The 12,740-nt window shown below is 54.5% G+C and overlaps 1 protein-coding gene across 4 annotated transcripts in view; it reads right to left on the bottom strand.

Moving 5' to 3' along the window:
• The window catches only part of ATP11A (ATPase phospholipid transporting 11A), a 115,947-nt gene extending 103,607 nt beyond the window's left edge, over positions 1–12,340 (bottom strand). For all 4 annotated transcript variants that reach the window (XM_032610929.1, XM_032610930.1, XM_032610931.1 and 1 more), the window contains exon 1: positions 12,169–12,340. In XM_032610929.1, coding sequence (XP_032466820.1) covers positions 12,169–12,207 — 39 coding nt within the window. In that variant the 5' untranslated portion in view covers positions 12,208–12,340. The remainder of the gene's footprint in view (positions 1–12,168) is intronic.
• Between the last annotated feature and the right edge of the window lie 400 nt (positions 12,341–12,740).

The raw sequence follows: 12,740 nt of genomic DNA, 5'->3' as shown, positions 1-12,740 counted from the left end.
CGCTCCTTCCCTCTGAGTTTCTAGTTTGAACAAACAAGTAACTTCGGACAATTCTCCCCTTGACTACTTCAAGTCAATTTTTAAAACCACAAAACTTTATAGTGAGCCCTAAATGCTAAATTACAACAGGACTGGAAAAGAAACTGTCTCTGCGTTAGGAGGAATGTCAGTCCCGGGCCAGCTGTAAACCTGCCTCCTCCCCCGCCGCCTCCTGGCTGGGACCCCGGAGGGAATGGACGGTGGCCGAGCATCAGTCCCGCGCTGGGCACCGAGTCAACAGCACGGCCACTCTGGGCTACCCATCACGCGCTCGGGCAGAAGGGGCGCACGGGGCCAGTCCCCGGACGGACCCCCCACCCTGCCTTCATTGGCCTCAGCGACCTCTGACCTCAGCACTTTGTTTTCAACAGCAAGGTGCCTCCGCGCCCTCGTAGGGGCAGCAGCGGTCGGCGCCCACCCTGTGCCCCTCGCGTCCCCCTGAGCCCCACAATCAGTGCCTCTGAGCTCTGCCACTCGCCGTCGCTAATCTCTAACCACTGCCCGGGTCCGCAGGAACGGGGGCCAGGGCGCCCGAGCCCCTCGGGGAGCAGCGGTGACAGCAGGAAAGAGCGGACTCCGCCCGGGCCTCTCCTGGTTTGACAGTCGAGCTTTATTACTATCCGTCTCCCCGCGGCCCTGCTGGCCGCCTCTGAACGACCTCCCTCCACCACCCCTTTCGTTAAATACTGAACATCCGGTCCCCCTACCCGCAGCGAGAACACCGACCGTAGGGCCCAGGTGTCAGAACCGCCCACGGGCCCAGGGAGGCCCCAGACACAGGGCCAGGCCCCCTGCTGCGGAGCCGTGTCCACCCGCCCCGCCCGTCACAACGGGCTGTCCTCTGGGGGCGCTGGGCCCACCTCCCCCTGCTACTCCACCCGCTGGAGAGCCACGGGGGCCGCGCTGCGTCAGCGGGTGGTCGTCAAGCCGTCAGGACCAAAGCGGAGAAGCAAACGCGCGCGTGTGTGAACCACACTCACCAGCGGGGACACGGACTTCACAGGGCACGTGCCGCGTGTGGACGGCATCCTCGGCTGCAGAGCCACGTGTGGATTTTACACGCTGGAGGCCTTGTCCTGGCCTTTAAGACACAATCCAAAACCCACTGAGGGGGCGCCTTTCCAGAAGGGCCCACAAGGCCGGCAATGGGGACTTCAGGTCGCAGGCCTGCCGTCTGCGAAGAGAAAGCCTGGAAAATCTTCGTGACACTGTCGCCGGCTACAGACCTAACGCTGGTCAGTCCAAGCAAGCGGCAGGCCCGAGTCCAGGCTCCCACTGCCCAGGTCCCCCCTCAGCCCCATCCCCAGCAGGGCCAGCGAGCCCGGGGCGGGAGCGGGCAGCTCGTGGGCCCACGTGGGGCGCCGGGCGGGCCGCCTGCCACGCAGGATCCCTGATACACACCGGCTCCCTGAATCCCCTTAGGGTCTGCTCTTTGGGCCCGGCCCACGGCCTTCGGGTCAAGACCTGAACCAAGTCGCTCTCTTCCTCGACGGGGCCATTAAAATAATAAAATCGAGGAGAATCGGATACACATGATCTTCAATCGGGACACAAATCCCACCCTCGGTGAGTTCAGAGCACAGGCAGGAAGTCAGTCATTCACTGAGAAAATGACCGAAGGTGGGTGAACTGTCTGCCAAGGTTGGGACAAAAAAGGGAAAAAAATCAGCCCCGGGCATGGCGACCACAGTGACAAGTCCTCATTCCAGTGAGGGGCGGAGGCCTCCATGTGGATGAGACGTCCTCCCTCAGACCTAAAACCTTTCTGAATCTGCAAGGGTAATGGATTGATAGAAACCAGCATCAACCCACCTTTCAAGAAACTTAAATTGTGAGGGGGCTAAGGAGGTGCCATCAGCGCCCTTTCATTTTTACTTTTCCGTCAGCTCCAAAGATCACCTGCCAAGCTGGGCATCTCGCCAACTCCCTGTTACAGCTGCAACGCTTTACAAGATATAATTATTCAACTTTTCAACTAAGTTTCTCGTTGATAAATTAAGTACTTAATAAGAATGGGACTTACTGCTTCTGAAACCATGCTGTTTTCTAAAAAGCGACAGGGCAATTTATGAAATCAAGGGATTATTTCAATTTAAGAACAGAAAAATCTCATATCCCCTTTGGAGGAGAAATAACACAGGAAAAGAACACGTATTATAGATTAACTCAAAACAGAAAACTGATCTGAACCAGTGAATCAGCAGAATGCAGTTTCTGGAGGAAAATTTCACATAAAATGCTTAATTGCTATTCCTTATTAACGCACTTAGGAGAAAGCCACGGGGCTTTACATATCGTTAAACAAACACCATTATGAACCATATTATTTGAAAGTATTGCAACTAGACATAACTTTTTTTTTTTTTTTTTTTTTTTTGGCGGTTACGCGGGCCTCTCACTGTTGTGGCCTCTCCCGTTGCGGAGCACAGGCTCCGGACGCGCAGGCTCAGCGGCCATGGCTCACGGGCCCAGCCACTCTGAGGCATGTGGGATCCTCCCGGACCGGGGCAAGAACCCGCGCCCCCTGCATCGTCAGGCGGACCCTCAACCACTGCACCACCAGGGAAGCCCTAGACATAACTTTTATGATATTCTGTTTCATTACAGAATTACTTGTTCTAAGACAAATATCAGATTTTCTTCTCTGGAGCGATAATCACCACTCTGGCCGCTCTCGACAAACACACACTAAGCAAAACATAAAGCCCAAATGAATCCTCACATTCAAGTATTTAAATTTTAATAAAACTTACCATTGCCAATTATTTAAAAGAAAAAAAAACCCTCCTGCCAAAGGTACATTTTCCATTAAAATTTAATCAGCACTTAGGTTTCAATAAGTCTTCCCATGACCTGATAAGGTCCTTATCATTGATTTAAAAAAACACGTTCCCAAAAAGCAAGATATACAATATCAAATGTGGAATAAACTACTTAAAATTGCTCTTAAATCAGTTTCTGTTTGGGAAGATAAATAGTTCTAGAAATGGATGGAGGTGATGTGAATGTACTTAAAGCCACTGAACTATACACGTACTTCAAAATGGTCAAAATGGTAAATTTTAGGGATATTCTACCACAATAACAAAAGAACTGCCCATAAACCAACCTACCGTATATTCACTCAATAAGTCAATGCATCTTTATAATGCTAAACCATCTTAATTTAGCTATTATGTAACATTTTCCTCATTTGGCCATATAATTTTTTAAAGTTTTATTATATAGTTGATTTACAATGTCATGTTAGTTTCAGAAGTACAGCACAGTGAATCAGTTATACAGATACATATATCCGCTCTCTTTTTAGACTCTTTTCCCATATAGGTAATGACAGAATATTGAGTAGAGTTCCTTGTGCTCTACAGTAGGTCCATATAACTTTAAAACAAACTGAGACCTTTATCGAAGGCAACGTATATAACATATTCTAAGCAATGAAATTTGCGGGGCGGCCACGTGCTCCTAGTGAAACGTTGGTGACGGGCCTCCCTGGGGGCGCGGTGGTTGAGAGTCCGCCTGCCGATGCAGGGGACACAGGTTCGTGCCCCGGTCTGGGAAGATCCCACAAGCCGCGGAGCGGCTGGGCCCGTGAGCCATGGCCGCTGAGCCTGCGCGTCCGGAGCCTGTGCTCCGCAACGGGAGAGGCCATAACAGTGAGAGGCCCGCGTACCGCAAAAAAAACAAAAAAAACGTTGGTGACATATCATCCCTGTCACATCTCCCCCACCCCTGCCACCGCCCTCGGGCCTGCCGCCCTGGGCTGGCCTCTGGCCTCCATCCTGCCCAGAACCATCCTGTGTCCCCCCTCCCAGACCTGGCTCCTGTCACACCCCCCGCCCCCTGACCCCTCCTCGGCTCACGTCTGTCCGTGGCCCTTCCCGACACCTAGCCTACTGTGTGCTCATTTATTTTGTCCTATACCACCCAAATGCAGTCTCCAGGGGCGCCCGGGGTGTCTGTGTATTCTGCCCTGCCGCGGAATCCCTTCAGCAAGTGTCAATAAACATGTGGTGAACAGTCGACGCCGAGCACCTAGTGTGTACCGAGCGCAACGCACGCCTTCCTCCGCTGGAATCCTACTAGGTTTACCCCACACGTGTTCTTCAGTGTCAAGAGTTTCCATCGCGTAGTCCCATTTTACCACAGAAAAATGGTGAAGTAAGTTGAACATCAGAAGCGAGGACTCAGACCCTAACCACAAGATGGTCACCCCAACTTTCTAACACACGTGGCTTTCAGGTTTATAGCCAGCTGAAGAGATGCACGCACGCGCCTCATGGTGAAATCTGCTATTTTAATGCTCTGCCTAAACTGACCCGAGCCAAGACAACTGTTTCCGCGCGCTTTCTAAACAGAAAAGGTGACGCGAATTACTGCACACGCATATATCCGTCACTTTTATCAGACATTTCACCTGAAAGTGACAGATAAATCTAGGTCTGCTCTACCCTCATCCCACATCTCTCCCACACCAACGATCAGCCCATGATTTTGTTCCATGGAATGACTTTAAATTAATTCCATGATTTAAAATCTCCTGTTTTGTGGGCAGTCCCCGAGGCCATCCTGAAAAATCACAAAGAAATCCGGATGACGTTCCAATGGCCGCCCTTCACTGTCCCTAATCCTTTGCTGAAAACAGGGTGGAGGAGATCCTCTTTTCTCTGAAGGAGGGAGATTAGGTAACGGCTAGGATGGCTGACTCCTTCCCGGCAGTGGGGGGTCTGTCCGGAGAGGAGGGAGGGGCAGTCGGCCCCCTGTCCGGGAGCAGGTTCAAGGGAGGGAGGCCAACATGCCAGGCCAGAGTCAGACACACGTGGCCCAGGTACGAACTTGACCTTCAGGAAGCAGAGCCCGTCATTCTGCACAGACAGTTCAGACGGGACAGTACAGGGAGGTGGGAGAGCCCCTCAGGGTCCTGTGGCTTTAACTAGTGTCACACATCAGACGGGGTGAGCGACCAGCCTCACAGCAACAGCAGAGGCCATCCAAGGTCCTAATCATATGAGGAATAATGCTTTAGGATCATTTCCGACGCGGGCTTACAACAGCGTAAGCAAATTTTTAATAAAAGACAACGAGGCTGTGATTACAGAGAAACCTAACAGGAAAAGGTCCACAGCAGCTGGCTTGGGAACGTATACGCACTACCGCGAAAGCCCACGATGTGTGGGCGACAGGGTGACACCATGTTCTGGATGTGCAGAGAAGTCACGTCCCTGTCACCCTAATGACAGCTCGGGGTCACCTTCCAACCATCACTTTCCGATTTTGCCAAAGGTAAGAGGTCACACTGTACAGAGCCGATCGACAGTGTGGAGTCCCTAAAACCCAGGAGGAGAATCGGCTCCTTACGCAGCGGCCTCCCAGCTTCCGAAGCAGACACGTGCACCCAATCCAGTTACGTGGCAGATACCGTGACATCTGTCCTGTCACCAAGCCAGACGCTGTGGATTTGGGTTATAACACAAAACACAAAACAACACTTTATAGTCTTGTCTTAATACCAACCACCATTCTCCTACCAATCCTCCTACGGGGGGAAAAATGAAGCAACAGAAAGAGAAGAAAAAGATATAAATACACACAACCTTAGATCTGATCAAATAATGCAAACTGTGGTCTGTCAGAGGTAACACCGGCCTAAATCTGCCCCACAGTTTAAAAAGTAACCCATTCCCACTACACGTTTATTTTATTTCAGTCTTCCCAGATTCTGCGGAACATTTTTTTTTGTATTTGTTTGATAAAACAGCAAACGATGTACTGTTTCAAACTGCCTTCTTTGAGGTTCTTTACCTGTGTGAATGTTTACAACCCCAACAGTGCCTCATTTAACAGTACACAGCCTTGAACTGAACTGTGTTCCCCTGGATTCACATGTTGAACCCCTAACCCCCAATGTGATTAGAGTTGGAGATAGGGATTTGGGGAGGTAATTAAGATGAAATGAGGTCATAAGGGTGGACTCGTAATCTGATAGGATTGGTGTCCTTACAAGAGGAGGGAGAAGAGATCACTTGCTCTGCTCCCCTCCCTCCTTCCCTCCCTCTCTGGGCACTGAGGGGAGGGAAGGCTGCCATTTGCAAGCCAGGAGGAGGCCCCTCACAGGAACCCACCTGCAGGCCCCAGGTCTTGCACTTGCAGCCCCGAGGCTGAGAATCTGAGCTCTGCAGTGGGCACCAGCCCTGCCTGCGGTGAGCAGACCAGGACACGCCCAGGCCTGTCACAGCTTCGTATTTTAGATGCTGGCGCTTAAACACAACGTTAAAGTTCACAGACCCGCCATGAGCATCTCAGAGAACAACCCCAGAAACAATGTCAGCTTTTCGCCATCAAGACCACTCCTTCCTCAGCCACATTCTTAGCATCAACGCCCTCAATAATCAAACGTGTGTGTTGACATGATCGGCATCTCAGAGTCGTGCTGGCTGGTCTCTGACCTAAGACCCAGGGAAGAAGCGTGAGGAAGGGCGCTGAAAGGTCATGGCAAAGGGCGCAACGTCCACACTCGCTGGGGAGTCCCTCGCCCAACGCAGACGAGGCGACGGAGGGGTGGTGAGCTGTCCCCGGGGAACACAGCCGGGAAGAGCAGACTGGACGAGCCAGGCCCCCGTCCACTGTGTTCACAGAAAGATTCGTGAGCCCCAAGGAAACTCGCAAAGAGCGTTCGCATCTTCTCAGGCGCATATGTACTCACGGGCTCCAGCGGGGACACCAGGCCCACATGGGCAGCATCCCATCCACCCGCGTGCCCCGCGGCAGGAGGGGCTCCTGGAACGGACGCAGGACCCCCAGCAGGTAACATGTGGAGGAAACGGTGCAGAAGACGGTAACTCTGGCCTCTACCCATCATGGAACCCGTGAAACAGGCACTGGTGTGAGCACAGCAGAAACAAAGTGAGTGGAAGTTAAAAGCCTTTTTGCCACTGGCAGCCCACCTTTGCGAAAGTGTTTTATCCGCAAATCACACACAATGGACGGGGCAAATTTCTCAAGGGCCACCAACCCTGACAGGTGCAGCCAACGAATGTGGGCTCAAGTCCGTGTCGAGCGGGGGCAGATTTTGATGCCGGGTGACGCGGGGCACGCTGCTGCCTCCCAGGAAAACGGACTTCTTCTACTGCCTACACCACTCCCAAGAGGTGCTCTGATACTGAAACCCACCAAAGCCAAATTCAAAACCCCAGAAAAATGGGAAACATTTTGCCCACATAAACCAGGAGGATGAGAGGTGGTTAAACATTTCTGGACCAGGAATTTGGAAATCCATCCAAGTGACTTTCCTCCTCAGAGGATGACTAACCCCTCAAGTCAGGAGTGACGGAAACATAGATGGGAAGGACACCTGCAAATGTGTGTAAATGTGTTACCAACAAACTCCTCGCTGAGAGCGTGGGGAAAGGAGGACTCGGGGGAAATTACTTTCCTCCCGCTCCACTTAAAAATGGGGGAAATAGGGCTTCCCTGGTGGCGCAGTGATTGAGAGTCCGTGTGCCGATGCAGGGGACACGGGTTCGTGCCCCGGTCAGGGAAGATCCCACGTGCCGCCGAGCGGCTGGGCCTGTGAGCCATGGCTGCTGAGCCTGCGCGTCCGGAGCCTGTGCTCCGCAACAGGAGAGGCCACAGCAGTGAGAGGCCCGCGTACCGCAAAAAAACAAACAAACAAAGTCTGCTTTTCAAAAAACAGAAAGGCGATTTCAAGGCATGGCTGAGTGCCACAGGGACTGGGTGACGTCACCCTAAAAGGGAGACGCTGCTGATTGAGGATAAGGAGGGGGTGAGGGGCAGGGGACCCCAAGCTGCAGGACAGACCTTTACAGAGCGGGCTCACCTGCCCCGAACCAGACGGGCGGCAAGAGCACCGACAGGCGTGGGCCGGTGGCAGGGGGGCGTCCCGTCTGAGGACCGCTGTGCTCTCCACCAAGTGCAGGGCAAGCACGGCCCTCCACACCTTCCGCAGGGGGAGGGGGGCCAGAGGCTCTCCAGGAAGCAGCAGACGCCGTCCCTCTGAGGAGCTGGGGCTGCCAGCAGCACCAGGCTCAGCTTTCAGGTAAGAGGCCCCTTGACAGAGCATCTCCCCATGCCACAGCGCCCCATCCTGGCAGCGCCCCCAGGGAGCCGCAGTCGGTGCCTCGTTTCAAGCAGGAAGACGCCCAAGGCCTCGCAGTCAGAGGCCGGGCCAGGTCTCAAGCTGCCTGTTAGGCTCTGACGCTGAACTTTTGACCTCCACAAACAACTATCTTGTTTCTCAGATACCAGGAGTCAAGTAAAAGCAAAAACAATCCCTTGTTCCATCTTGTTGAGTTTATATTGCTGTAAAAATGGCTTTTTATTGACTTTCCTTGCAAATCAACAGCATTTCTGCCGGCATTTAACTTGGTTAAAAAAGCATCTGTAAGTCTGGGACTTGGGGATCTAAGCATCTCTGATTACCCTGTTGCCAGTGGAACACGTGGTCCCAGCACCGAGGAACAGTGCGTCTCTAGGTTTCAAGGCCCAGCACAGCTGTAAACAGAGGCCTTCCTGCGTACTGAGCGGCAGCTCAGTGGATTCCGGGTGGTTTTAGCTAACTGTAGACTGAGGACAGTGTGTTCATCCCTAGAAATGCAGCTGACTGCAGCAGAACCCAAACACCTAAACTCCCTCTTCCCCTCGGGTTATTAAACCTACCCTCAGGCGTGAAAGAAAAGCATGTCAAGGTCCCTTGTGGCAACAGACATTAAACAGGGTTTGAAAGGACAATGGAAGGAACTGAACTTAACAGCCAGGACACAAAGGTTAAATTATACACCTGGCAGACTGCTTTGAAAGGCCTGTGCAAACACTGTAGCACAGCCCTAGGGCCATCCTAAGGGGTCACCTACTTCAAATACCTGAAGGCCTTGGTTAGTTCCAGTGGCTTAACTTAGTGTCCTGGGGTGTAGACTCCAGGAGCAGATCCGGAGGCCCCACGTCGGAAGCGCCATTAAGAGGCAACCCCGAGTCAGGCGGCACTGAAAGTTGTTAAAACTAAATCTGCGTCAGATGGATGGGTCCGCCTGTAGGGCAGCATCAGTGGGCACTGACGTCCACGGCACACACCATTTGGTGATCAAAAAACAAACCAAAGCAGACCCATGTGCGTGCATTCAAATGGTGAATTTTTCAGGTGTAAAGCATTCTAACACAGCCACGCTTGAGGTTCTCCAGGGTTCAATGATGTTTACTAAACACAAACGCCAGAAACATAACAAACTTAAGCTTTACAGTCACATCTCCTGAATGTGAGGCGTGGATGGAAAGAAGGAGAGAAGTGTCCCGACAAGGTGGGCCTCCTGGCCTGGAAATAACTGTTGTGCTCACAGGTGGCCTGCAGGCTTTCCGTCGGGCCTGCAGCATTTTGGCACCCCTCGTTTTAAAATTTCCCGAAGCTGCTCCAGAGCAGGGCACCCAGGGCCCCTGGTGGCCGTACTGACTGGCCTGGCCGGCAACCGACAGAGGTGCCTGCCCTCCCCCGGCCAGTGACCGGGGGCAAAGTTATGCTAACGGCTAGTCGTGACACGTGTGCTGAGCACTTCCGCAGAGCCGGGCACCACTCTTAGCTCCTGGCCTGTACTAACTCACTTAATTCTCACAATAACACTCTGCAACGGGTACCGCTATTCATCCTCAGATGAGAGAACAGAGGCAGAGAAAAAGCGAAGCCACCTGCCCAGGGTGACAAGGCCTCAAAGTGGGCAGGCCAGGTCCACATCCAGGTGGGCTCCCGGAGACCCTGCAGGTTCCTCTCAGAACTTAAACTACCTGACTCTGGGCTTCCCACCTCACATCTCTTCTAGAGGGATGGCACTAGTTCTCCACCCACTTCATTAAACATTTCTTTTAAAAGCTCAAGGTACAGAAGCGCTTTGCCATTTACAAGTACAGCGCATCTCTACGTGGCTTATATGCAGCCAGGCTCACAAACGACCAGTAATGCCAGCTTTGGCATATACCTGGCCTAACCCGGAAGGGCATCCTCTCATTCATTTGCCTATTCTACCTCTCTGGAATTAACCCAGAATAGAATACCCACAGCAGTGGTTTCCAAGGACTCCTTTATCTTTGGCAGCCCTCAGGCGTCATCATGAAAAGGTTTCTTTGTCCTGGAAATTCTGACTGTGTGAACACCAGATGGGAACAGGGTGTGACTTCATTCATGCTTATGAAATACGTCATATATGGAAACCACAAGGAAATATGAATATTTAACCCCAGAGTCTTTCTTCGCCCTCTAGCAAAAGGAAGTGTAATTAATTCCTAAATATTGAAAGATAATCCAATTATAAACAAACAAATTGTTTCTGGAAAAAGTCAAATTAGTTTAATAACGGAGACAGGAGTTTCATATCATAGAAATGAATGGTTTTGTATGTGACTATGCTGAAGTAGCCAAATGATCAGACTGTTAAAAAAGAAAAAAGATGCGGAACGAGAAACAAAGAAATAATAATAGCACCCCGTAACTGGGCTCCAGGGACATTACCAAACACATATGCTGGGAAAGTTCACTGAAGAGTATTTCCCAGTTAGGTCTGAGAAAAGTAAGTCTAATAACACAGCCAAGGGGAATTAAAATATATAAGGTACACCAACGTTTATATAGATTGATATGCCATGAAACAGCTGAAGGCCTGGAGAATTAGGATTAGGGAGTAAAAGCACAAAACTCGGACACCTGTCTGCCGGACTCCGAGGACGAACGGGTCACAGGAGCAGGAGGGAGGGGAAGACCCACCGGGCGGTGGCCCTCGGAGCAGAGACTCGGGGATAGAGACTGCGCATTACCGCTCACAATTCAACTCTCCTCCCTATCACAGAGTCTCAGAGTTGGAAGAGAATAGAAATTAACTGGAAAACTAGTGAGCACATCCTAGGCAAACGCTGGCTCCGAGCTTGTGGGCCATAAGCCTGAGAACAGAATGTCTGGGACCCGTCAAGCGTTTCTCTAAGACATCTGATTACCTACTGCCACTGTTACCTGATTTTCCAGAACTTACTACTGTAGAGACACCAAGGTGACCCTGATGTTTACACTCACGTTATAAGATGGACTCAAGAATCCCTGAGGGGACAGGGCCCTTCCCACGGGAAGCCCTCCCGGCCCTAACCAGAATCCCAGAGGGGTTCGCCCCACTAACTGGAAGGCAGACCGCCCTCCCCAGGGGAGCTACTGGAAGGTGCCACGAGCTCCCCTGACCCTTGAGTCCTCTGGTGAGTGAGTGGATTCGGGGGAAGGCACTGATTCAACGTTCCCCTTGGATGAACAGAAACACTCTCGTATGCGGCCGAGGTCTCCTCGAAGAAAACACGTAAATATGAATGACTGAGGAAGGGAATTCCTCAGCCAGAAGAAAACAAGTTCCCACCACCGTTCCCTCTCCTAGCGGAAACCTCAGTGCGCGCGACTTTTCCAACCTGGGACTGGCGGCGGTGCGCGCGGGGGATAGGGGGGCCTTTGTCAGAGACGCGACCAGTTTCCTTCTCCTGCGCGCACCCCCTCTACCCCCGGGGTCGGCGTCAGCGCCGCACGCGGCTCCCCTCGGGCGGATGGGAAACAAACCCAACTTGCCCCTCCGTGTCCCCCTGCCCAAGCCCGGCGTCGCCACGCCCCTCCCGGAGCGAAGACTCCGGGGGAACCCCGAACGGCCGGCCTCGGGTCTGACTGGTTACTTTCGGGACAAAGGTCCCAAACTTCACTTCCGAACCCCCCGGTGCTGTTACCAAACTAACGAGCAAAGCCACCGCCTTTTTCCCTGTGGGTGCCCCTCTCCCTATCCCTTAACCCTGGGGTAGCGCCAGCAGGCGAGGCTAAGCCCGAGCATCCCTCCCCAGCCCGGCCCGCGCCGATCTAAGCAGTCTCTGCCCCGGCAGCTCCGCCCGGCTCCGGGGAGGCGCGCGGCGGGTGGGCGCCCGCGCCGTCGGGGCCCAGGTGCCAGCTCCGCAGGTACCCCGCGTCCTGCCGTCCCCCGGGGCGCGGTCGGCCGCACGAGGCCGCCCAAGCCCCCAGCGTCCCCGGGCCGGCGGCCGCGGCAGGATCGGGGGCGGAGGGTCCGTCCCACCCGGTCCCGGCCCCGGCCCCGGTCCCGCGCCGGCCGCACTCACGTATCTGTGCACGAGCGTCCGCACGAGGGTGCAGTCCATGGCTCCTCCGGCCGCGCCCGCCCGCTCAGCGCCCCCGAGCCCGGCTCGGCGCGCCCATGGGCCCGGGCCCGAGTGCGGCCGCGCGCCCCGCCCCGGTCACGGCCTGGGCGCGCCGGGCGGTGCGGGGGGCGGCCGCGGCCCCTCCGCGCTCATGCCCGGCCCGGCCCGCGGCGGCCGGCTCGGGGGTGGCCGCTCGGCGACCGGAGCCCGCGTGCCGAGGCCCAGGCGCTGGGGCTGCGGGCTCGGGGGCGCGGCGGCCGGCGCTCCCGCCGCTGCTCTGCGGCTCGGCTCCTCCTCTCCGCTCCGCGGCTCTGCCCCGCTCTGCTCTGCTCCCGGTCTCCGCCCGCCGCCGTCTCAGCCCGGCCTCCGGCAGGCCGGTCCCCGCGCGCACGTCACGAGCGCGTGTGAGCATGCGCGCCGCAGCCCGCGCCCCCGCCCCGCTCCCGCGCCCTGGCGCTCTGGTGCCCGCCCGCCCCGGCCCTGCCCCCTCCCGGCCTGCCCCCTGGCGCAGGGCCGCCGAGGGGACCCGGGGG

This window comes from Phocoena sinus, chromosome 18 (genome assembly GCF_008692025.1).
Source record: "Phocoena sinus isolate mPhoSin1 chromosome 18, mPhoSin1.pri, whole genome shotgun sequence".
NCBI classification, from domain to species: domain Eukaryota; kingdom Metazoa; phylum Chordata; class Mammalia; order Artiodactyla; family Phocoenidae; genus Phocoena; species Phocoena sinus.
Note: the sequence above shows the minus strand (reverse complement) of the source record. Positions and strands in the feature narration are given on the sequence as shown.